At 41.3% G+C, this 22,792-nt stretch overlaps 1 protein-coding gene across 2 annotated transcripts in view; it reads right to left on the reverse strand.

Annotated features, from left to right (window-relative positions):
- Positions 1 to 2,770: 2,770 nt before the first annotated feature.
- The window catches only part of tmem39a (transmembrane protein 39A), a 72,580-nt gene continuing 52,558 nt past the window's right edge, over positions 2,771 to 22,792 (reverse strand). For both annotated transcript variants that reach the window (XM_080203741.1, XM_080203740.1), the window contains 6 exons: positions 20,333 to 20,416; positions 19,312 to 19,466; positions 12,496 to 12,823; positions 9,056 to 9,243; positions 4,711 to 4,831; positions 2,771 to 3,528 (listed from right to left, as the gene is read on the reverse strand). In XM_080203741.1, coding sequence (XP_080059867.1) covers positions 3,295 to 3,528; positions 4,711 to 4,831; positions 9,056 to 9,243; positions 12,496 to 12,823; positions 19,312 to 19,466; positions 20,333 to 20,416 — 1,110 coding nt within the window. In that variant the 3' untranslated portion in view covers positions 2,771 to 3,294. The remainder of the gene's footprint in view (positions 3,529 to 4,710; positions 4,832 to 9,055; positions 9,244 to 12,495; positions 12,824 to 19,311; positions 19,467 to 20,332; positions 20,417 to 22,792) is intronic.

A 22,792-nucleotide genomic window follows, 5' to 3' on the forward strand; every position in this document is an offset into this window, starting at 1 on the left:
TATCTTCCACCATGAACCTTATAGTTATGCCCCCTAGTCTCCCACCTTAGGAAATATTCTAAACGTCCATTCTATCTAACCCTCTCAACATCTTATAAACTTCTATTAAGTCACCTCTCATCCTCCTCCGCTCTAAAGAGAAAAGTCCCAGCTCCCTCAACCTTTCCTCATAAGACCTACCCTCCAAACCAGGCTGCATCCTGGTAAATCTCCTCTGCACTCTCTCCAATGTTTCCACATCGTCCTTTAGTGAGGTGACCAGAACTGCACACAATATTCCAAATGTGATCTCATCAAGGTCCTGTATAGTTACAGCATTACCCCTCGATTCTTAAACTCAAACCCCCTGTTAATAAACGCTAACACACTACAAGACTTCTTCATGGCTCTATCCACTTGAGTGGCAACGTTCAGGGATATGAACCCCCAGATCTCTCTGTTCCTCCACATTCCTCAGAACCCTGCTGTTGACCCTGTAACCCACATTCAAGTTTGTCCTACCAGGATGAATCACCTCACACTGATCAGGTTTAAACTCCATCTGCCACTTTTCTGCACCCTATCAATGTGTCTTTGTAGCCTCCACCTCATCCACTTTTCCATTAATCTTGGTGTCATCAGCAAATTTACTAATCCACCCTTCAACTCCTTCTTCCAAGTCATTGAAAAAAATCACAAATAGCAGAGGACCCAGCACTGATCCCTGTGGTACACCTCTGGTAGCTGGCCTCCAGTCTGAAAATTTTCCTTCCACCACCACTCTGTCTTCTATGAGATAGCAGTTACTTATCCAATCAGCCAACTTTTCCTTCTATCCCACCCCACCTTACTTTCTTCATGACCCTATCATGGGGAACCTTATCAAACACCTTACTAAAATCCATGTATACAACATCAATTGCTCTACCTTTGTCTACACACTTAATTATCTCCTCAAAGAATTCAATCAAATTTGTGAGGCATGACTTACCCCTCACGAAACAATGCTGACTATCCTGGATTAAGTTGCATTTTTCCAAGTGCATCCAATCCTATCCCTCAGGACCCTTTCCATTAACTTACCGACAACCGATGTAAGAATAACTGGCTTATAATTACCAGGGTCATTCCTATTTCCTTTCTTGAAGAGAGGAACAACATTCGCCACTCTCCAGTCCTCTGGCACAATCCTTGTGGACAGTGAGGACCCAAAGATCAAAACTAAAGCTTCTGCAATCTCATCCCTTGTCTCCCAAAGTATCCTAGGATGTATCCCATCTAGCCCAGGGGACTTAATGACCCTCAGATTTTTCAAAATTGCTAATACATCTTCCCTTAGAACATCTACCTCCTCCATCCTATCAGCCTGTATCAGATGCTCATCCTCAAAATCATGGCCCCTCTCCTTAGTGAACATGTAATGTCTTGAAATGAATAGAAAGCTGGTTAGCAGATAGGAAGCAAAGAGTTGACATAAAAGGGTCTTTTTCTGATTGGCAGGCAGTGACTATTAGGGTTCTGCAGGGATCTGTGCTCGGACCCCAACTGTTCACATTTAATGATTTGGAAGAGGGAACTGAATGTATTATCTCCAAATTTTAGATGATACAAAGTTGGGTGGGAGGGTGAGGAGGATACATAGATGCTTCAGCATGATTTGGACAGCCTGTGTGTGGGCAGCTGCAGTATATATAATGTGGATAAATGTGAGGTTATCCACTTTGGTAGCAATAATATGAAAACAGATCATTACTCAAATGGGTGTAAATTGAGAGAGATGGATACTCAATGAGAAATTGGAATACTTGTGCATCAGTTGCTGAAAAAAGCACGCAGGTACAGCAGGCAGTAAAGAAGACAAATGGTATGTTAGCCTTCATAGTGAGAGGACTTGAGTATATGGATATGGATGTTTTGCTGCAGTTGTATAGGGTGTTGATGAGGCCACACCTGGAATATCGTGTGCAGTTTTGGTGTCCTTATCTGAGGAACAATGTCCTTGTTATAGAGGGAGTACTGTGAAGGTTTGCCAGGCTGATCCCTTAGACGGCAGGTCTGTCATATGAGGCGAGGCCAAATTGGTTATATTCATTGGAGTTTAAAAGAATGGCAGGGTTGGGGTGGGGGGGGAAATATCATAGAATTTTGTAAGTTTCTAACAGGGTTAAATCAGAAATAATGTTCCCAATGGTGGGGGAGTCCAGAATAAGGGGTAATAGTTTGAGGATAAGGGAGACGAGGTCAAATTTCGTCACCTAGAGAGAATTCACTATTACAAAAAGTAGTTGAGGCCAAAACATTGTCTGATTTCAAGAAGAAATAAGATAAAGCTCCTGGGGCTAAAGGTTCAAGGGATATGGGATGGGGGGCAGGGGAAGGCAGGATCAGGATATTGAACATGATCAGCCATGATCAAAATGAATGGTGGAGCAACCTTGAAGGGCTGAATGTCCTACTCCTGCTTCTAATGTCTATGTTTCTATGTAAATAGATGCTACCTTTGGGAGTTACTAATGATGTTTTTTGACTAAATAATCTAAAGTTGAATAAGTGCCCTGTGTTGACTTGAAGATGGTTCCAGTAAAAACCATGTCTGTAGCAAGACTTACAACTTCTTTCTTGCTCTGTTCCAGTTACTAAGAAACTTCAGCCACCATATTCAGAGCTGATAGCTTCCTATAAATATAAATGCAAGCACTCTTGTTCACCTTAATTTATATACATAAAGCCCAGCAAATTAAATCTAATAAATAAATAGATTAAAAAATCAAATTAGGAATGTTCTTTTTTTATTGAAGATTTTCTTTTGAAGAGGTGAGATCATGTAAACAATATCATAATTGAAGAATGGGCTTTATTCACAGACAGCTTCTTGTAAACCCCCATTTATTAAAACAAGTTCACGCATTTGAACAATTATCAGTAAATGTGACCATTTACTATGAACACAACAGTTCCATTCATCTAATTGTTTAGACATCAATGGTCTAAAAACCTCTTCATTCAAGGTGACAACATAAAGCAAAGAAAACTAAACTTCTCATTTCATTCTTTATTCCTCTGATCAATACTACATGTGTTGATTATTGCGATTATAAATGGCACTTGTCATATGGAGCAAAGCGCACACTTAGCTTGTGAAGTGCTAAGTAGATGAAAAATACAACTCGCTTATGCAAAGAACAGTAGCTTTTCAAAATATCCAAGTATACAAAATATAAAATATTTTAAATATTTAAACACTGCATGAAAAATAGAAACCGTATCAAAATAATTTCTTTAAATCCTTTCCCCACTCCCTCTTTTCGTGTTAGACTAGTGAGATTTTAGTCCAATGGTACCCAGAGGATAAGCATATGCTTTGCCCAGCACAATCCGGTCCCTTAGAAGTTTAAATAAGACATAGTAATTACAAAACAGTATCAAAGCCAAGGAAAGTATATGGTTCCATTTTTCTGACCGAAGCAGAGAATATAGTTGATACAGCACTACGCTGCCTTCTATCAGGATGAGGAGATTCAGGATCCGTAATGGCTTATGGAACAAAAACTGAAAAAAAAACAAAATAAGGAAAATAATCAATCTGCATTACATCGATCTAATGTAGAGATGTCAGAAAAACAATGTGATATAATGTAGGCTGGGAGAAAAAAGCTCCAGGCAATACAAGTGCACAAGTCAATTTGTAAGTGTGCAACAAAAGCCAGTCACTCAACCAGAATTCAATATTTAAAGAATTGATTCAGGCAATGAGGGTGTTACTAACAAAACAGGCATTTATTACAAATACTTAATTGCTTTTAACTAAGCTTTTGCTAGGTTATTTTAGAAAGCAGTTATGATTCAATCACATTGTTGATGATCTACAGGCCAGGCCAGGTAAGAACCGATTTCCTTCCCTAAATGACATCGTGAACTAGAGGAACAACAATCCAGTAGTTCATGGTCACCACTACTGTTGCCACATTTTATTCAAGGCTTCTTTATCTACTGAATTTAAATTCCCCTATGGTGGGATTTGAACTTAGATCATTAGTTCAGATCTCTGGATTGCTACTTTATTAACATACATAATGGTATTAATTTGATCAAGCATGAGACCCGATTTTGGGTCAAATGAGCAAGGCAACCATTTATTATCTATTTCTAGTTGCCATCGGATGGTGATAGTGATGTGCCTTCTTCTTGAATCAATACTTTCTTTGTGGTTATGATACTTCCACAATGGCATTAAGTTGGAAATTCTAGTGAAAATAAAGCAATGGCAATATATCCACTTGTCCCATGTCCAGGAGGTCTTGTGGTGCAATGGATTCATCTGCTCTGTGTCTCTCTGAGCCAGAAGCTCCAGGTTCAAGTGCCACCCAAGAATTTGGTGACCAAGGAAGATGTGTTCATAATATGGGCAAACAGGTTGAGTTTCAACCTGCAAAATCCTTCCAACACACCAAAGGCAGGTGGTAAGAGTGAGAGAGACTCTTGGTCTGTAATACTTGATGTGGAGGAGCCCCCTCAAGCTACAAGCCTCTGGTAACAAATATCGGAACACAGAAAAGAGGGGAGAATTAAAATCCACGTTAATCAGTTAGACCTTGGGACTGGATGATAATGCATTTTAGCAGCACTTAATCGCAAACATAATGCATCTTTCGCCTTTCATTGCGGTGTAACCCTGAAAATACATATTGGTAAAAATTAAAGAACGGCTTCAAAGCAGCGACAACTACTTACATAAAATCTGGCATGTGAAACGTCAGAAGGCACTGCTACATTATAAGGTCCTACAGCTTTATAAAGGCATCGATTGTGTCGTACCAGCACACCCTGTGGCCAAATTGTTGTTTCAGACCATCTAAAGGGAAAATTAAATGGTTTATATAATATGTAACATAATGCCCTGGAGTTGCCACTTGAGTGCAATTGGTGATCTGAGGCACAAATTGTTAGTGACAAGTTTCTTCACTCTCAAGTTTCTGCACACTCGTTGCATATTGGTGAATGTAAAATCTGCTACAAGCCAGCACAATTGGGCAACATTTTAGAACATAAGTAAATGTTTTCAAAAAAGGAAATTCTTGATGCACTGAAGCGGGGTAACTTAATGTAGTCTGATTAACACTGTTAAAAGTGGTTTCATCACCAAAATCATATTAATCAGTGTATAGTAGCCCAATTTTAAATAAAAATAACTTTAAACAAAAACTACACTTAATCATTTACCCGGTATATTGGTGTCAATTAGTCAGCTTAAGTAAATTTAAGTCAAAAGCATTGTAAATTAGTGTCCTTTCATCTAAAAATGACAGCTTAACTTTCAGAGCCTCCTCAAAATCCTATATATGGGCACAATGAGTGGAAACGCGTCATGATGATTAATATAATATGAGGTAGTCATTTGTGTCTTCAAGGCCACCATCCAATGCAAAAGTTTGATTTGTACTCAGCATAATTTACGATATTTAGCATTGGTTGACCCATTTCAGGCAAATTGCTTTGAAAGAACTGTGTCTCAGATCTCTTCTTTTCCTTCCCTGACATTACATCCACTTTTTATGTGACATGGAACCCAATAAAAAGTCATCCATTTCTATCACCACAAATATTATTTTCAGGTTATTTGATAGATAGAACATAGAACATTACAGCGCAGAACAGGCCCTTCGGCCCACGATGTTGCGCCGACCAGTTAAAAAACAATGACCCACTAACCTAAGCCAATCCCTTTTTGTCCATAAACCTATCCACGGATCTCTTAAACGCCCCCAAACTAGGTGCATTTACAACCGCAGCAGGCAGGGCATTCCAATCCCTCACCACCCTCTGGGTAAAGAACCTACCCCTGACATCCATCCTATAACTACCTCCCCTTAATTTAAAGCCATGCCCCCTCGTGCTAGCTTTCTCCATCCGAGGAAAAAGGCTATCACTGTCCACCCTATCTAAACCTCTAATCATCTTATATGTTTCAATAAGATCCCCTCTTAGCCGCCTTCTTTCCAGCAAAAACAACCCAAATCCCTCAGTCTCTCCTCATAGGACCTCCCCTCCATACCAGGCAACATCCTGGTAAACCTCCTCTGCACCCTCTCCAAAGCCTCCACATCCTTCCTGTAATGTGGGGACCAGAACTGCACACAGTACTCCAAGTGTGGTCGCACCAGAGTTGTGTACAGTTGCAACATGACGCTGTGACTCCTAAATTCAATCCCCCTACCAATAAACGCCAAGACACCGTATACCTTCTTAACAACCCTATCTACTTGATTCCCAACTTTCAGGGATCTATGTACACATACACCTAGATCCCTCTGTTCATCCACACTATTCAAAGTCCTCCCGTTAGCCCTATACTCAACACATCTGTTATTCCTACCAAAGTGAATTACCTCACACTTCTCCGCATTAAACTCCATCCGCCACCTCTTGGCCCAGCTCCGCAACCTGTCCAAGTCTTCCTGCAAACTATGACACCCTTCCTCACAATCTACCACACCTCCGACTTTGGTGTCATCAGCAAATTTACTAATCCACCCAACTATACCCTCATCCAGATCATTAATAAAAATTACAAACAGCAGTGGCCCCAAAACAGATCCCTGAGGCACACCACTCGTAACCGAACTCCATGACGAATATTTACCATCAACCACCACCCTCTGTCTCCTATCGGCTAGCCAATTCCTGATCCAATTTCCTAGATTACCCTCAATCCCATACATCTGCATTTTCTGCAGAAGCCTACCATGGTGAACCTTATCAAACGCCTTACTAAAATCCATATATACCACGTCAACTGCCTTATCCCCATCCACCTCTTTGGTCACTTTTTCAAAAAACTCAATAAGGTTAGTAAGGCACGACCTACCCGCTACAAAACCACGCTGACTATCTCCAATCAATTCATTACTCTCCAAATAACTATAAATCCTATCCCTAATAATTTTTTCTAAAACCTTGCCCACAACAGAAGTGAGACTCACCGGTCTATAATTCCCGGGGAAGTCTCTGTTCCCCTTCTTAAACAATGGGACAACATTCGCTAACCTCCAATCTTCCGGTACTATACCAGAGGCCAACGACGACCTGAAGATCAGAGCCAGAGGCTCTGCAATCACTTCTCTTGCCTCCCAGAGAGTCCTAGGGTAAATCCCATCCGGACCAGGGGACTTATCTATCTTCAATCCCTCAAGAATATCCAGCACATCCTCCTTATCAACTGTAATACTGTCTATTCTACTCCCCTGCAACCCAGTGTCCTCCTCAGCTATATTCTTGTCCCCCTGCGTGAACACCGAAGAGAAATATTGGTTCAATGCCTCTCCAATCTCTTCCGGTTCCACACATAACTTCCCTCTGCTGTCTATAACTGGCCCTAATCTTGCCCTAACCAACCTTCTGTTCTTGACATACCTATAGAACGCCTTAGGATTCTCCTTAATCCTATCAGCCAAAGTCTTCTCATGTCCTCTTTTAGCCCTTCTTAACTCACTCTTCAACTCCCTCCTAGCCAATCTAAAGTTTTCTAGTGCACTACCCGAGCCCTCAAGTCTCATCCGAACATAAGCCTCCTTTTTCTTTTTAACCAACGAATCAACTTTTTTAGTGCACCACGGTTCCCTAGCCCTACCAATTCCTCCCTGCCTGACAGGGACATACCTATCACAGACTCGCAGTAGCTGCTCCTTGAAAAAACTCCACATTTCAGACGTTCCCAGTCCCTGTAATCTCCTAGTCCAACCTATGCTTCCTAATTCTCTCCTAATGGCCTCATAATTACCCTTCCCCCAGCTAAAACTACTGGCCTGAGGTTCATGCCTATCCCTTTCCATCACTAAGGTGAACGTAACCAAATTGTGGTCACTATCACCAAAATGCACCCCAACTTCCAAGTCTAGCACCTGGTCTGGCTCATTTCCCAGCACCAAATCCAATATAGCCTCACTTCTAGTTGGCTTATCTACATACTGACTCAAAAAACCCTCCTGCACGCTTTGTACAAAAACTGACCCCTCTAACGAGCTAGAGCTATAGCAATTCCAATCAATATTAGTAGTTAAAGTCCCCCATAACAATTACCCTATTACTTTCACTCCTAACTAGGATCGTCTCCGCAATCCTTTCCTCAACCTCTCTAGAACTTTTAGGAGGTCTATAAAAGACTCCCAACAGGGTGACCTCTCCTCTCCTATTTCTAATCTCCGCCCATACTACCTCAACAGACAAGTCCTCATCAAACTTCCTCGCTGACACTGTGATACAGTCCTTGACCAATAATGCTACCCCTCCCCCCCTTCTACCTCCTTCTCTACTCCGACTAAAGCATTTGAACCCCGGGACCTGCAACAACCATTCCTGACCCTGCTCTATCCATGTCTCTGAAATGGCCACAACATCAAAGTCCCAGGTACTGATCCACGCTGCAAGTTCATCCACTTTATTGCGAATACTCCTCGCATTAAAGTATACGCGTTTCAAACCCTGCTCCGCCCCAGCCCCACGATGCCGTGCATTGCAGTCCCCATTTCCAGCTAATTATTCCTAAAGTCCTTCAGACAAATGGAATGAGACCTTATTTGGCTAATTAACTTCAGACATATTAAAAAAGAACTTGCCATGTTACTTTCTGCTGCCCTCCCTCCAAATAGAAAATGTAATCAATTTGAACCAGTAAATTGACTACAATAATGAAAAGAACCAGTATTTAAAACGTCTTTATATGTAATGTATTGTACACAATAAGAGTTCAGTTTTCTGTTCAAACTGCAGTAATATGGGCGTTGCCATGCTTTTTACATATTAATATGAAGACCAACATAAACAAACAAGTTACAATATCCACTGTGTCTCAGTGATCCTTAAAAAGTTAAATGTGTCTATAAACTTACTATTCAAACTCATGCAGACAGACTTGACTAGAAGTTAATTTTAAAGTAGTATGATACCACTGACATTGGTTTTGCGTCAGTAGTCCATACATCTGCCAACCTTAAATCAAGGCAGCATTTTCTGGCAAGTTTAATATTTTCAATTGGTGCAAAATACTTTAGCCAAGTGGAACTGAATGAAAGTAACTTGCATGTGTTGTGGCGTGTTACTGTAAGAACCATGTTCCATCTTCTGCCATTTCCCCAGGTGAGCAGCTGACTTATGGAGTAAGTCACAATATCTAGGTGGCAGTAGCTGGCTCATCAACATCACAAAGGCATTAACCCAAACCATTATGAGATGCTCACAGGACCACCGCATGTCATAATACTGTGTACTCTGCAAGAGACAGAAAACAAATAGTAATTTGAACAAACAGTGCTTCAAGAACAACTCTGAACAGCTAGATGTTGAGGCAAAGCTTCACAACTGGCAGCTACTTAGTAGAACACAGTTGCAAAGTTTGAGAAAAACCATGATTTAGAAAGCTGAATAACTAGAATGTGATCATGTATTAATTTTAACAATGCGTACAGTAACAAATCTTTCTGCACTGAAAGTTATACACAGCAAATTTGGAGGTTTAGCCAGTTCAGAAAACTGCTGCTTACTGCAAGTGATTTGACAAACATCAAACCCATTTGTGTACAGTTCCTTTTCCACAGTACACCAAACAGAACAAATTTGCAAAGGAAAATATGAGTGAATTTATCTACTCAATGAATATGCTATTCTACCATGTAGAGCAGGCAGTTCCTGGTTTGATTCTTGAGCTCCACTGAGTTAGCAAACTTCCTCTGGGCAGTTTTAAACATTTACAGCAGCTTGTTATTTACAATGTGGAGGAGGACAACATCGTGGCAAAAACAAACATCAGCCAAGATTCTTACTCAGGATTACTGCTGGCAAAAAGTCATTACAACAGTGAGTTCAGTTGTGTTGGCCTCTCTAGCTACAGATGAGGTAGTGGGGCTGCTGTCATTTTTGCTGCTGCACCTACTGCTTTTGGGAGAGGAAAGAAGAAGAAACTGATCTTAAAAAAAATGAAAGCCCATTTTCAATTTTGATATAAACTTCTGGTACAGCAGAAGTCTTCCTGTCATTTTAAAACCTCCCCAAATCACTTGACTGCAGAAACTTGAAAAAGTAAGGTGGTTAACATTGTAAGCTACTTGTTTAAACAAAAGGTTTTTCAAAAAAAAAGTGCAACTTGCAATTTCCAAAAAAAAAAATTACAATTTATTGCAGATGTTCAAATATCACAGCTTCGCCCTACTTAGACTGTATGGCTAATGCCTAGCCAGGATCTGGTTCAAGTTTAGAAGTCAAGAACATAAGAAATTGGAGCAATAGGCCATTTGGCCTTTCCACCCTGCTTGGTCATTCAATAAGATCATGACTGGTTTTCTAAGACTCTAGACTCTATCTTCTTGTACTCTCTCTATACCACTTAATTCCCTTAGTTTCTAACAAGCTATCGACCTCAGTCTTGAAAATTCTCAAGAGGTACAGGATGCCAAAAGGTTCACAACCCTTTTATGGAGAAATTTCAGTCCCAATGACTATGCTTTTATTCTGAAACTCTGACTCTATAACTTTAAACTCCCTTCAGGTGAGACATTCTCTGGGCTCAGAACTGTCTAACCTTTTCACTCGGGGCCAAATTTGTATATTTCCCCCTTCAAGGGGCTGATGAGAAAATTTCATAATTATAAGATTTCACAAAACAACTCAATTGCAAAAAAAAAGTTGGATTTTAAGGAATAAACAATTGTTCAGCAAGGGTACAACAATCAGAGCAAAAAGATTAAAAGAGAATTAGTGGGTAAAGTCCAAACGGTGAAGTGATGAGAGAGAATGAGAAAACTCCGATTTGCTGCAAGGCAGACACACTATGTTGTGTACTCACTCCCATGCACTCCATTTTAAAGTTAAACCATTATCTATAATTGGAAGGACATGGCAAGCCAGGCCTGATAGTTCAATTAGGTCACCTTTCATTCTTCAAAACTTTTCAGAGGCCAATTCCCTATTCCAGGAAGTAGTAGGGTGAACATCTGTTGCACTCCTCTAGAGGGAGTCTACCCTTCCTTGAGGGAAGGAAATGAAAATTGTACACACTAGTCAACTAACTTATCACTTGTTGGCAAACCTTACGTAAGAATGTGTAAATACCAAAAGACTATCATAGTTCATGGAATTATACTGCAAACTAGGTTCCTACCTTCAGAAGATGGAGAGAAAATAAGAAATTTAAAGACAAAAGCTGTCTTTAGTATTCCAATGAATCAATGTGATAATATATTATCCACACTTTCATAAATTAAGGAAGGCAGCTGGATATCAAAAACAGTGGACATACTTGTTCCACTATCGTACATTTTCACAACCTATTTGACTGGTATCTATGTATAAAAAAGAAGAAACTGCAACTAATTAGAGAGATTCTGTTTGCTCGCTTTCTGAAGTCCAAGTTGGCTACCTTTGGGTGTCTCTGTCCTTTAAGCAAGGTGTTGTTTCGCTTCGATATTTCTGTCACTGTTAAAGATAGCACATTCTACAAGCATTATTTCTAAGCTTCCTTGCTGGTTACTTCTGTTTTAAGCATAAAAACAGCTTTGCAGAGTTTCAAATGTAGAATTATGTAAAAGGCTTCAGAAATTTAGTCCAAAGTGGAAATAACCAGTGTAAATATTTTGAACACAAAACACCCGCCTAGCAAACATTTAACATTTCTGTTTAGCTAGTTACATTCTGAATGACTTGTGTGACATGGTCACAAAGCAAATGATTTTGATGAACAGCGCGGGAGTTTTTCCTGGTATCTTTGCAATTACTTAGTTTGGCGTCCTTGCTACTATTTATCCCCCAACCAACAAAAGTGTATTCAATCTCACATTGCTGTATGTGGAACCCTGTTGTACACAAATTGGCTGCCACATTTCTATACAAATGACCATACACCGAAAGTACTCCATTGGTTGTAAAGAACTTTTGGGGTACCCTAAGGTATTGAACGAGATGACTAATGCAATTCATAGAAACATAGGATGAAATTATTTTTTCGTTTTGCTCTACTGGAACTTACCAAAGAAAACTGTTAGGGATTACAAGCACTTTATAATTCCAGCTTTGATTTGGATTGGTTGGCATAAAAATTAAATTTTGAAGTGCAAACTTTTTTAGTAGCTCATTTAAAAATTTTACGTTTGCATAACTATTACAATTACCTATATGCAGGTGGAAAGACAGAATTTTGATTGATAAAGGAACCTGGAATCCTATTAGAATGATGAGATCCACATTTATGAATTTTCATGCGCAAGCAGAATCCATTAAAATTGCCAAGATATTAAATAAAGCTAACTTTCTGTGTTGACTGTTTAAAAATGGGCCAGAAAGAATTTTCTATCTATCCATTCGTCACAAATGAAACCCTGCACAGACAGGGCAATACTATGGAACACAGTACCATTCAGCTTCTCTCAAATTTGATTTACAGTAGATAATATGGAACATCTGTTCTGCCTACTTCAGCAGGTGTAGCAATATAGAAAAAACATGTGTTGGAGAAAACCTGGATAAACTCACCTTAACAAAACAAAGAGGCAAAAAAGCTACATAGTAGGCACTAAATAGGGAATTGAAGAGAACCTCTTTTATCCTTTTATTAAAATCTGCTTTCAGACATTCAACCTCATTTCGAATAAGGTCTGGGGAAAGAGGGCAGGTGTGAGCAGGAATGGATGTTGGGTTATTAAACTGTTCTCTGAATGATTCTCGGAGGAGTGTGAAGAAGTCCTTTGGCCTGACCATGGCTGTTTCCAGCTGGTCATTTAACAGGAAGCCACATTCAGCTGGTAATGGTTGAGTCCGATTTTCCTGGTGGAAACAACACAGTGGCACATAAACACCAAATCTGAAAAAGGGAAATGAACAAACCAGTATCAGTGACTGAAATTAAAACTGTAACAGCAATCCTGTTAAAATGTAGCCATCTGTAAATTGAAAAGAAATTAACACATTTAATTTAGTCAACCCATAGTGCACTTGTTGTTATGCATTATTCAGAGCCTGTACTAAGCACAACTTGCAGCATTGCAACAGCAACATATACATTTTTAAGTGTTAACTACTGACTTGCCTCATTACATTTTAATTTCAGAGTTTTATTGCTGTTCACTCAGCCAATAATATTTAACAGCTGCTGTTTTGGATTGGTATCCAAAAACGGTTTGAAGCAACCAAACATCACCAAGCATCGTTGGACACAAAACGTTAAGTTCTAATACCTAAACAAAGAAATGGCCAAGCAACTAAATACACACTTTGGTTCTGTCTTCATAAAAGACAAAAATCAGATGTCAGAAACGTTGGCGAACGCAAGATTTAGAGAGAGAACTACTGAGGGAGATCAACATTAGTACAGAAATGGTGCTGGAAAAATTGATGGCAGTGAAGGCAGATCAATCCACAGGGCCTGATAAACGACATCCCAGAGTACTTAAGTGGCTCTAGAAATAGTGGATGTATTGGTAGTACCAGTAAAGGAGTTGAGGGAGGGGACCTAGGTAGACCTGGAACAAGGAATGTTCCACATATCCCATAAAAGACAAGCCTAACTAGGAATCATGTGGGTACTCATTGCTACTCTTCTACTTTGGACAAAGTGGGAACAGTTAAACGAGGAGTTGCTGAGAGATAGAACAAGTTCAGCCAGGTGGAGGAGAGTGGTGGTGGATGAGAATTGTTCAGGCCTCTTTTCAAGAAAGAAGCGAAGAGCTCTCAGGCTGTTCTGATGTGGAATGGAGGTACAGAGAGATTGCACATCCATGTTGAGTAGGCGGCGGTTGGGGCCTGCGAACTGGAAGCTGTCAATATGATGTAGGACAACAGAGGAATCCCAGATGGAGGTGGGGAGGAATGAACCAAAGGAGTGAGGATGGAGGCAAGGTAAGAGGAAATAAGTTCAGTGAGGCAGGAGCAGGCTGACACAATGGGCCTACTAGCACAGTCTGTTTTGTGGATTTTGGGAAGTAGGTACAAGTGGGCTGCCCGGGGTTGGGAGATTAGGAGGTTGAAAACTGTGGGGGGGAGGCATCCAGCGGAAGAGGTCGGTGATGATGTTGGGGATAATGGCTTGATATTCAGTTGTGTGCTCATGGTCCAAGGGGAGGTAGGAGGGATTATCTGAGAGCTGGCGCTCAGCCTCTGTGAGGTAGAGATCAATAGACCAGATGAGAACAGCACCCCCTTTGTCGGCAGGTTTGATGACAATGTCAGGGTTAGACTTGAGGGAGCAAAGAGCAGAAAGTTTGGAAGGAGAGGGATTGGAATGGGTGAAGAGGGCAGAAAAATTGAATGAGAAAGGATCTGTTTGGGGGGTGGGTGTGGAGATGACACACTCTTGCCCAAAGAAGCTTAACATCAGTAGTGAGGAAAATTCTTGAAACCATTATCAAGGACTTTATAGCACAGCATTTAGAAAGCAGTGGCACGATCAGACAGGGTTAGCATGGATTTATAAAGGGAAATCATGCTTGACCAATCTGAATTCTTTGAAGATGCAACGAGTAGAGTCAACATGGTGGAGCCAGTCAATGCGGTATATTTGACTTTCAGAAAGCGTTTGACAAAGTCCTGTATTAGAAGTTATCGTGCAATATTAAGGCACATAGGATTGGGGGAAGTGCATTGAGATGGTAGGAAACTGGTTGGCAGACATGAAACAGAGTAGGAATTAATGGGTGCTTTTCAAATCGGCAGGCAGTAACTAGTGGGGCACCACAGGGATCAGTGCTGGGACCCCAGCTATTCACAATATACATTAATGATTTGGATGAGGGCACAAAATGTAACATCTCAAAGTTTGTAGATGATACAAAGTTGGGTGGGAAGGTGAGCTGTGACAAGGATACAGAGATTCTTCAAAATGATCTGGACAGGTTGGATGAGTGGGCAAATCAATGGTAGATGCAGTATAATTTGGGTAAATGTAAGGCTATTCGCTTTGGAAGCAAAAACAACAGGCAGATTACTGACTGAATGACTGTAAATTGGGAGAGGGGAGTGTGCAGTGGGATCTGGATATCCTTGTCCACCAGTCACTGAAAGTAAGCATGCAGGTGCAGCAGGCAGTAATGGCGGCAAATGGTATGTCGGCTTTCATTGCAAGAGGTTGAGTACAGGAACAAGAATATGTTGTTGCAATTATACAGGGCCTTGGTGAGGCCACACCTAGAGAGCATGGTGTGCAGTTTTGGTCTCCTTTTCTGAAGGAGGACAGTCTTGCTCTCGAGGGAGTGCAGCAAAGGTTTACCAGGCTGATTCCGGGGATGGCGAGACTGACGTATGAGTTGAGAGCGACTAGGTTAGGATTGTTTTCGCTGGAGTTCAGATGAGGGGGGGGTGGGGGGTGAAGAGGAGGAGGAGTGGGGGAGAGATGTGGAATCTCTTGGAAAATTTTCTAACAGGACTAGACAGGGTAGATGCAGGAAGGATATTCCCAATGGTGGGGCAATCCAGAACCAGGGATCACACTCAAGCTTCAGGGTAGACCATTTAGGACGGAGATGAGGAGACATTTCTTTACCCAAAGAGTGGTGAGCCTGTGGAATTCATTACTACAGGAAATAGTTAATGCCAAAACATTGACTGTATTCAAGGTGGTGGCTGGATACAACACTTAGGGCTAATAGGATCAACGGTTATAGGGAAAAAGTAGGATTAGGCTATTGAGTTGAATGATCAGCCATGATTGTAATGAATGGTGGAGTAGGCATGAAGGGCCAAATGGCCTCCTCCTGCTCCTATCTTCTATGTTTCTATGTTAAGAAGTACAGACCATGTAACAAGAAATTTGTAAAAACTAGTAATATTTTGCATTTGCATTAGGAAGGAAGTACTTTGCTTGCATATCCCCATAGATTTTTCTTTCCTTTGGTCCTTCTAAGCCACTGTTCCATGTGCTAGATTTAATACAAAAGCAACAAGCTCCACGGCCATTATTTAAAACAGATCTTGTCTAAATCAGATTTGTTACTGAGGCTTAGCATGTAGTTCAGCAATAGAAGGTGGTCAAGATGAGGGGAGAGGGGTGGTGCAGGAGGAACACAGGGATAAAGAAATGGAAAAAAAATCATTTAAAGTGATTTTAAATTAGTCTAAATTTCTTCCACCCCTCTACTGAGGAAATAAACTAAGCCACAGCATGAACAGGTTCAAATTTTTGTTTGCAGAAACAAGGACAAATATCCAGCTAATGGGGATCATTGTAGTTTTGTCCCCTTACTTGAGGAGGGATTGGAGGTGGTTCATGAGACTGATTCCAAAGATGAGGGGTTTGACTTACAAAGAGTGACTGGGCAGTTTAGGCTAATATTCCCTGGAGTTTAAAACAAAAGAGGAGATTTAATTGTACACAAGATGATAAGCAGGATCGACAAAGTAGAAGTGGAGAGGATGTTCACCCTTGCAGGACAATCTAGAACAAGGGGTCATAATTTTAGGATGAGTAGCAGATTTAAAACAGAGATGAGGAGAAATTACTTCTCTCAAAGGATCATGAGTCTGTGGAATTCACTACATTGAACCATGGTGGATGCGGGACATCAGCAGCATGGTGGCACAGTGGTTAGCACTGCTGCCTCACAGATCCAGGGATTGGGGTTACATTCCAGCCTTAGGTGATTGTGGAGCTTCCACATTTTTGCCTTGTCTGTGCTGGTTTATTCCAGGTGCCTTGGTTTCCTCCCACAGTCCAAAGATGTGCAAGTTAGGTGGATTGGCTGCACTAAATTGCCACTTGAAGGTTAGGTGGATTAGCCATGGGAAATGTGGAGGGTTACATGGATAGGGTGGGGAAATAGGGCCTGTGTTAGATACTCTTTTGGAGAGCCAGTACAAACTCGATGGGCTGAATGTTCTTTCTGCACTGTAGGGATTCTGTGACAGATTAATTAATAAGAGTTTGAAGGGCTATGGTGAATGGGCAGGTAAATGGAGTTGAGGCCAAGATGAGATCAGCCATGATCGTATTAAATGGAGGAGCAGGCTCAAGGGGCTAAATCATCTACTCCTGATCCTAGTTATGATTATGAAAGGTTTATTTGGTTTATCATCTCTCTCACACACAGTTTCATTAATGTTCATTCTCACAGCTTTGACAGCAGGTTCCACCTTGAGTAATTCACCCCAGCGTCTCAAGTGTAAAAAACTCATTTTGGAATTTAGTACGGGTAATCAGTGAATAGCTGAGACATGCAGCTGTAAAAGGTTCCATGTTGAACTCAGCTCTGTTGAGTTAGCTATCAAAAGCTGGACAGCACAACAAGCATTACAATAATCTTTAGAACACTAGGTAAAGTGATGGAACAAAAATTCAGGAAAGTCTAATGGAATTGTAGCCAAAGAATCATCTGCAATTACTTCTCTTCCCATTTAGTTATGTCTGGTTACATCACCCCCCGCTCCCATTTAATCAGATGGCACCCAGCTCTGCCATATTGAATGGTTTCAGCATTTTCTGTTTTTTAATTCTAGATTCCGAGCATCAGCTGTCTCTTCCAGTCCACGGTGCATCTTTCTTTCTATCCTTTAGTGCTAGACCTTGGAATACAACCTGATGAATTAGTTGAAACTCTCTTCCACAGCACTACTTAACCTGTCCCCATGTCTCAAGAATCTGAAGAAGTCCTTCAAGCATCTTTCCTCTAGATTCTTCAGGGATGAAATGGCCATAAACAAAAGGGACTAAAAATGTTCTGGGACGAGATATTATGTAATTATTGCACTTTTCAATAACCTGTAGTGAAATGCAAATTATTTTAAGCCATTTCAAATAGATGGAATTATTAAATGGATTAATTTTCCTTGTTTTTAACCCTCTATTACCATCAAGGCTGTGTACCAATGCATTTGCAGGATATCACCAAGGTGAACTCAGCATTCATTCGGTCAGTGTTTCTAATACAGGATGAAGTCCATATAACAACGCAATATGACCTTACTGGATTACGTACATGTGAAGAAAAGCAAAAGGATTATGGCAGGGTTTTACAAACTATTTTTAAATGGGATTCCATTTTGACTAACCATTGCCTTCTCAAGGGTAATTCAGGATAGATATTTGGCCTTGCCAGCAGAGCCCATATCCATACATGGGCATAAAAAACCCTCTGAAAATTAAGGTGACTCCAGGTGCCAGTGAAAACAGAACAGCAATAAAGCTGCATAGTAACATTCAGTATATAATTATTACAGATTGCATATCACACAATACATCCTGTAAATATAAAGTCTATGTTCTATGTTTTTAAAGAAACTTGTAAAAATATTTTACATGCTTTTAAGTTTTATGCAAGCTCTCCATATTCCTGTGACAGAACCCAGACTGGTTATAACCAGTCCCTCTCCCATACAACAATATACCAGCCCTTCTCCCTATCCCCTCTTTCCCACTCTCCCCAAATACCTTTCACTCACACAGCAGATCATCTACTCAATCTACTATTCACTTACTTAGTACATTTTATTCCCAACTATGACTGACTCCTCGCACCTGTATCAGACCGACACTCCAGTTCAGCATCTCCCCTCTCTCTCTATCACCGAGGCCTGAGGTTCAGCATCTCCCCTCTCCCTCCAATGCCGAGGCCTGCCAAATCCCACTGAGACTCTGGCTCCGAAGTTCCCCACCACATGCCTGAATCTATTTAATTTGTCCCATTCCCTTGTATTTTACCCATACCCTTGCACAATATTCCTTTTCAAGTCCAAGTGATTATTGAATTGGCTCCAAATACCCTTTCAGGGAAGTGCATCCCTGATCATAATTCACTACATAACAAAATCATCACAACTCCCCACATTGCCACTCATAGTTCATTTGCCAAGTGCAGCACAGCCTCAGTGGTCAATGTGCTATTTATCCTCTTGTTGTTGATTGCGCTAGTGAAAACAGTTTCTCCCTACTTTACCAAATTTAGTAAATCTCCTTTGAACACTTGGTACGGCCATTATATCCTTGCTAAAGCAAGTGCCCAATTCTGGGCACAATATTGCAGCTAAGGCCTTACCAGGAGTTTATAAATATTTAAAATAACATTTCTACTTTTGCACTTTTATGCCTCTATTATTAAAGCTTAGTATCTTTTTTTTAAGAAAACAGCCTCATCAACTGTCAATTTCATTACAAACAGTTAGAAAGTGCCTTCAGGATTGGTGCCCAATGTAAGATTAAATTTCAAGAGGATCACAATTAAGTGAACCACTCATTGTAACCTTTGATACTTATTTTTAGGAAAACGGCTTGAAGTTTTATAAATGGAATTTACATAAACCATTTAGAAATCGCACATAAAATTCACTCTTTTCTCACTAGCCAACAGAAAATATTTTAGTACTTACGGATATCCGAGGAAAAGGAGATTTAGCACAGAATGATTCCTAAAAAGATTGACAAGTGTCCAGCAAAGTACCCAGCCACAGAGCGTGAGAAGTACCAAACGAGCCACTATCAACAAAGCGTACCACACTATAGAGGTTGTACTGGTTTGAGATGCCTGCAATAAAAAACTACAGTAACTGACAAGATTCTGGATTTGAATTGTGTGTAAATTAAATAATTGAAAATTATATTCAAATTAGCAGAAAAGCAGTCTAATCAGTCTTTACATAAAATCTGCTGCAAAATCTACACAATGGCCGCGTTTCTTGGAAGTCAGCCAACAGACAGGAGAAAAATCACAATCAAAATTGTGGCACATTATGCATATGTAACAGTTTCATGGCTGTGTATATTTAAGGCTGAGATAAATAGATTCTGGAATTCCTGAGCAGAGGGGGTATAGGGTTAGAGTGAAAGGGCAGTAAAGTAGACGTGAGGAATGTTGGATCAGCCATGATCTTGCTGAATGGCAGAGCAGACTCGAATGGCCTATGCCTGTTCCCATTTCTTATGGTCTTATGATGTAAATTATGAACAATGAAAATTACAAAGAATCAACATGGAACAAAAAAATGGTAGAAATAGGTAGTGGGATGCAAGAATCATTTGCAATGCAAGACCATGCTGACATATTGAAATAATGGTTAATAGGATGCTCAATTTTAGAATTATACTAGGGTCACTGAAGCACAGAAAATTAAATCCGTGATACTCCAGGCCACTGATGACACTTGACGTATCACAAACAAACTAGTTGCAAACCCATACTTGCCCTCGAAGGTCAGGTCATAAATACTGAAGAACTTCTAAGCTATATGAGGGAAAAAAGCTTCTGATTTATGCCACCAATTAACTACAATTTATATACTTTTCTTTAGAAACATGCTTTGAGTTAGTACTAGCTTCTACTAAGACAGGCATGCCTGTTCACCAACGTAAGGTGCCTATTTTCAGGTGCCAAAAAATTCCACACAAACTCACCTCTGAAACGAGGGTCCAAACCAGTCTTCGGGCCAACATTATAGTAATAAACGCTGCCAAGTGATAATCAATCAGATGAAAGCTCTAAGAAAGAGAAGTTAAATATTAAGCAAAATGATCACTTGTTAAGATATTACACAAAAACATCAGCACAGATTGATTTGTTAGAGATATCCTTTCCTGCAGCATATCAGGTAGGCAATGTTGGCTGAGTTGCAAGAGTATGTACCGCGTACCTGGCGGATGGTGTTCTCACGTGAGATGATGGCATCCATGTCGATGATCCGGTACGTCTTACAGAGGTTGCGGTGGCAGGGTTGTGTGGTGTTGTGGCCACTGTTCCCCTGAAGGCTGGGTAGTTTGCTGCAAACAATGGTCTGTTTGAGGTTGTGCGGTTGTTTGAAGGCAAGAAGTGGGGGTGTGGGAATGGCCTTGGCAAAATGTTTGTCTTCAATGAGATGTTGAAGAATCTGAGAAGATGTTATAGCTTCTCCACTCCAGGGAAGTACTGGACGACGAAGAGTACTCTGCACACCATATCCCATGTTTGTCTTCTGAGGAGGTCGGTGCGATTTTTGGCTGTGGTGCGTCGGGACCGTCAATCAATGAGTCGAATGCCATATCCTGTTCTTATGAGGGCATCTTTCAGCGACTGGAGGTGTCTGTTGGCTGTTGTGTGCGCCAAATTTGCACCCCAATATGCCAACATCTTCATGCACAGTTTGAACAAGACTTCTTCACTGCACAGGACCTTCAACCAATGCTATACACTAGATACATCGATGACATTTTCTTCCTTTGGACTCACGGCGAACAGTCACTGAAACAACTATATGAGGACATCAACAAGTTCCATCCCACCATCAGACTCACTATGGACTACTCTCCGGAATCGGTTACATTCTTGGACACGCATATCTCCATTAAGGATGGTCACCTCAGCACCTCACTGTACCACAAGCCCACGGATAACTTCACAATGCTCCACTTCTCCAGCTTCCACCTTAAACACATTAAAGAAGCCATCCCCTACGGACAAGCCCTCCGTATACATAGGATCTGCTCAGATGAGGAGGATGCAACAGACACCTCCAGACGCTGAAAGATGCCCTCACAAGAACAGGATATGGCACTCGACTCATTGATCGACAGTTCTGACTCGCCACAGCCAAAAACTGCATCGACCACCTCAAAAGACAAACACGGGACATGGTGGACGGAGTACCCTTCATCGTCCAGTACTTCCCTGGAGCGGAGGAGCTACGACATCGTCTCCGGAGTCTTCAACATCTCATTGATGAAGACGAACATCTTGCCAAGGCCATCCCCACACCCCCACTTCTTGCCTTCAAACAACCACACAACCTCAAACAGACCATTGTTCACAGCAAACTACCCAGCCTTCAGGAGAACAATGACCACGACACTACACAACCCTATAACACTACACAACCCTACACAACCCATGCAAGACTTCTTGAGAAGGTGAGAGGGCATGGGATCCAAGGGCCTTTGGCCTTGTGGATTCAGAACTGGCTTGCCTGCAGAAGGCAGAGAGTGGTTGTGGATGGGGCTTTTTCTGAATGGAGGTCAGTCACCAGCGGAGTGCCTCAAGGATCTGTTCTGGGACCCTTGTTGTTTGTCATTTTCATAAATGACCTGGATGAGGAAGTGGAGGGATGGGTAAGTAAGTTCGCTGATGACACTAAGGTCGGTGGTGTTGTGGATGGTCTGGAAGGATGGCAAAAGTTGCAGCAGGACATAGATAGGATGCAGGACGGAGAAGTGGCAGATGGACTTCAACACGGATAAATGTGTAGTCGTCCATTTTGGCAGAATCAACGGGATGAACGAGTACACTATCAAGGGCAGAAGTCTGAGTAGTGTTGAAGAGCAGAAGGATCTTGGGGTCCGGGTCCACAGGACTCTTAAATTGGCCTCACAGGTGGAGGAGGTGGTCAAGAAGGCGTACGGTGTACTGGCCTTCATTAATCGAGGGATTGAGTTTAGGAGTCGGGAGGTAATGCTGCAACTTTATAAGACCCTTGTCAGGCCTCATTTAGAGTATTGTGCGCAGTTCTGGTCGCCTCACTATAGGAAAGATGTAGAAGCTATTGAGAGGGTACAGAGGAGATTTACAAGGATGTTGCCTGGACTGGGAGGCATGCCTTATGAAGTTAGGTTGAGGGAGCTGGGACTCTTTTCCCTGGAGAGACGAAGGTTGAGAGGCGACCTGATAGAAGTTTACAAAACGTTGAGAGGAATAGATAGGGTGGACTCTCAGAGGCTATTTCCCCGGGTTGAAATGGTTGCTACGAGAGGACACAGATTTAAGGTGCAGGGAGGGAAGTTCAGAAATGATGTTAGGGGTAAGTTTTTCACTCAGAGGGTGGTGAGTGAATGGAATCGGCTGCCGTCAGTGGTGGTGGAGGCGAACTCGCTGGGGTCTTTTAAAAGACT

This window comes from Carcharhinus amblyrhynchos, chromosome 15, assembly GCF_965287045.1.
Source record: "Carcharhinus amblyrhynchos chromosome 15, sCarAmb.v2.hapA, whole genome shotgun sequence".
NCBI classification, from domain to species: Eukaryota; Metazoa; Chordata; class Chondrichthyes; order Carcharhiniformes; family Carcharhinidae; genus Carcharhinus; species Carcharhinus amblyrhynchos.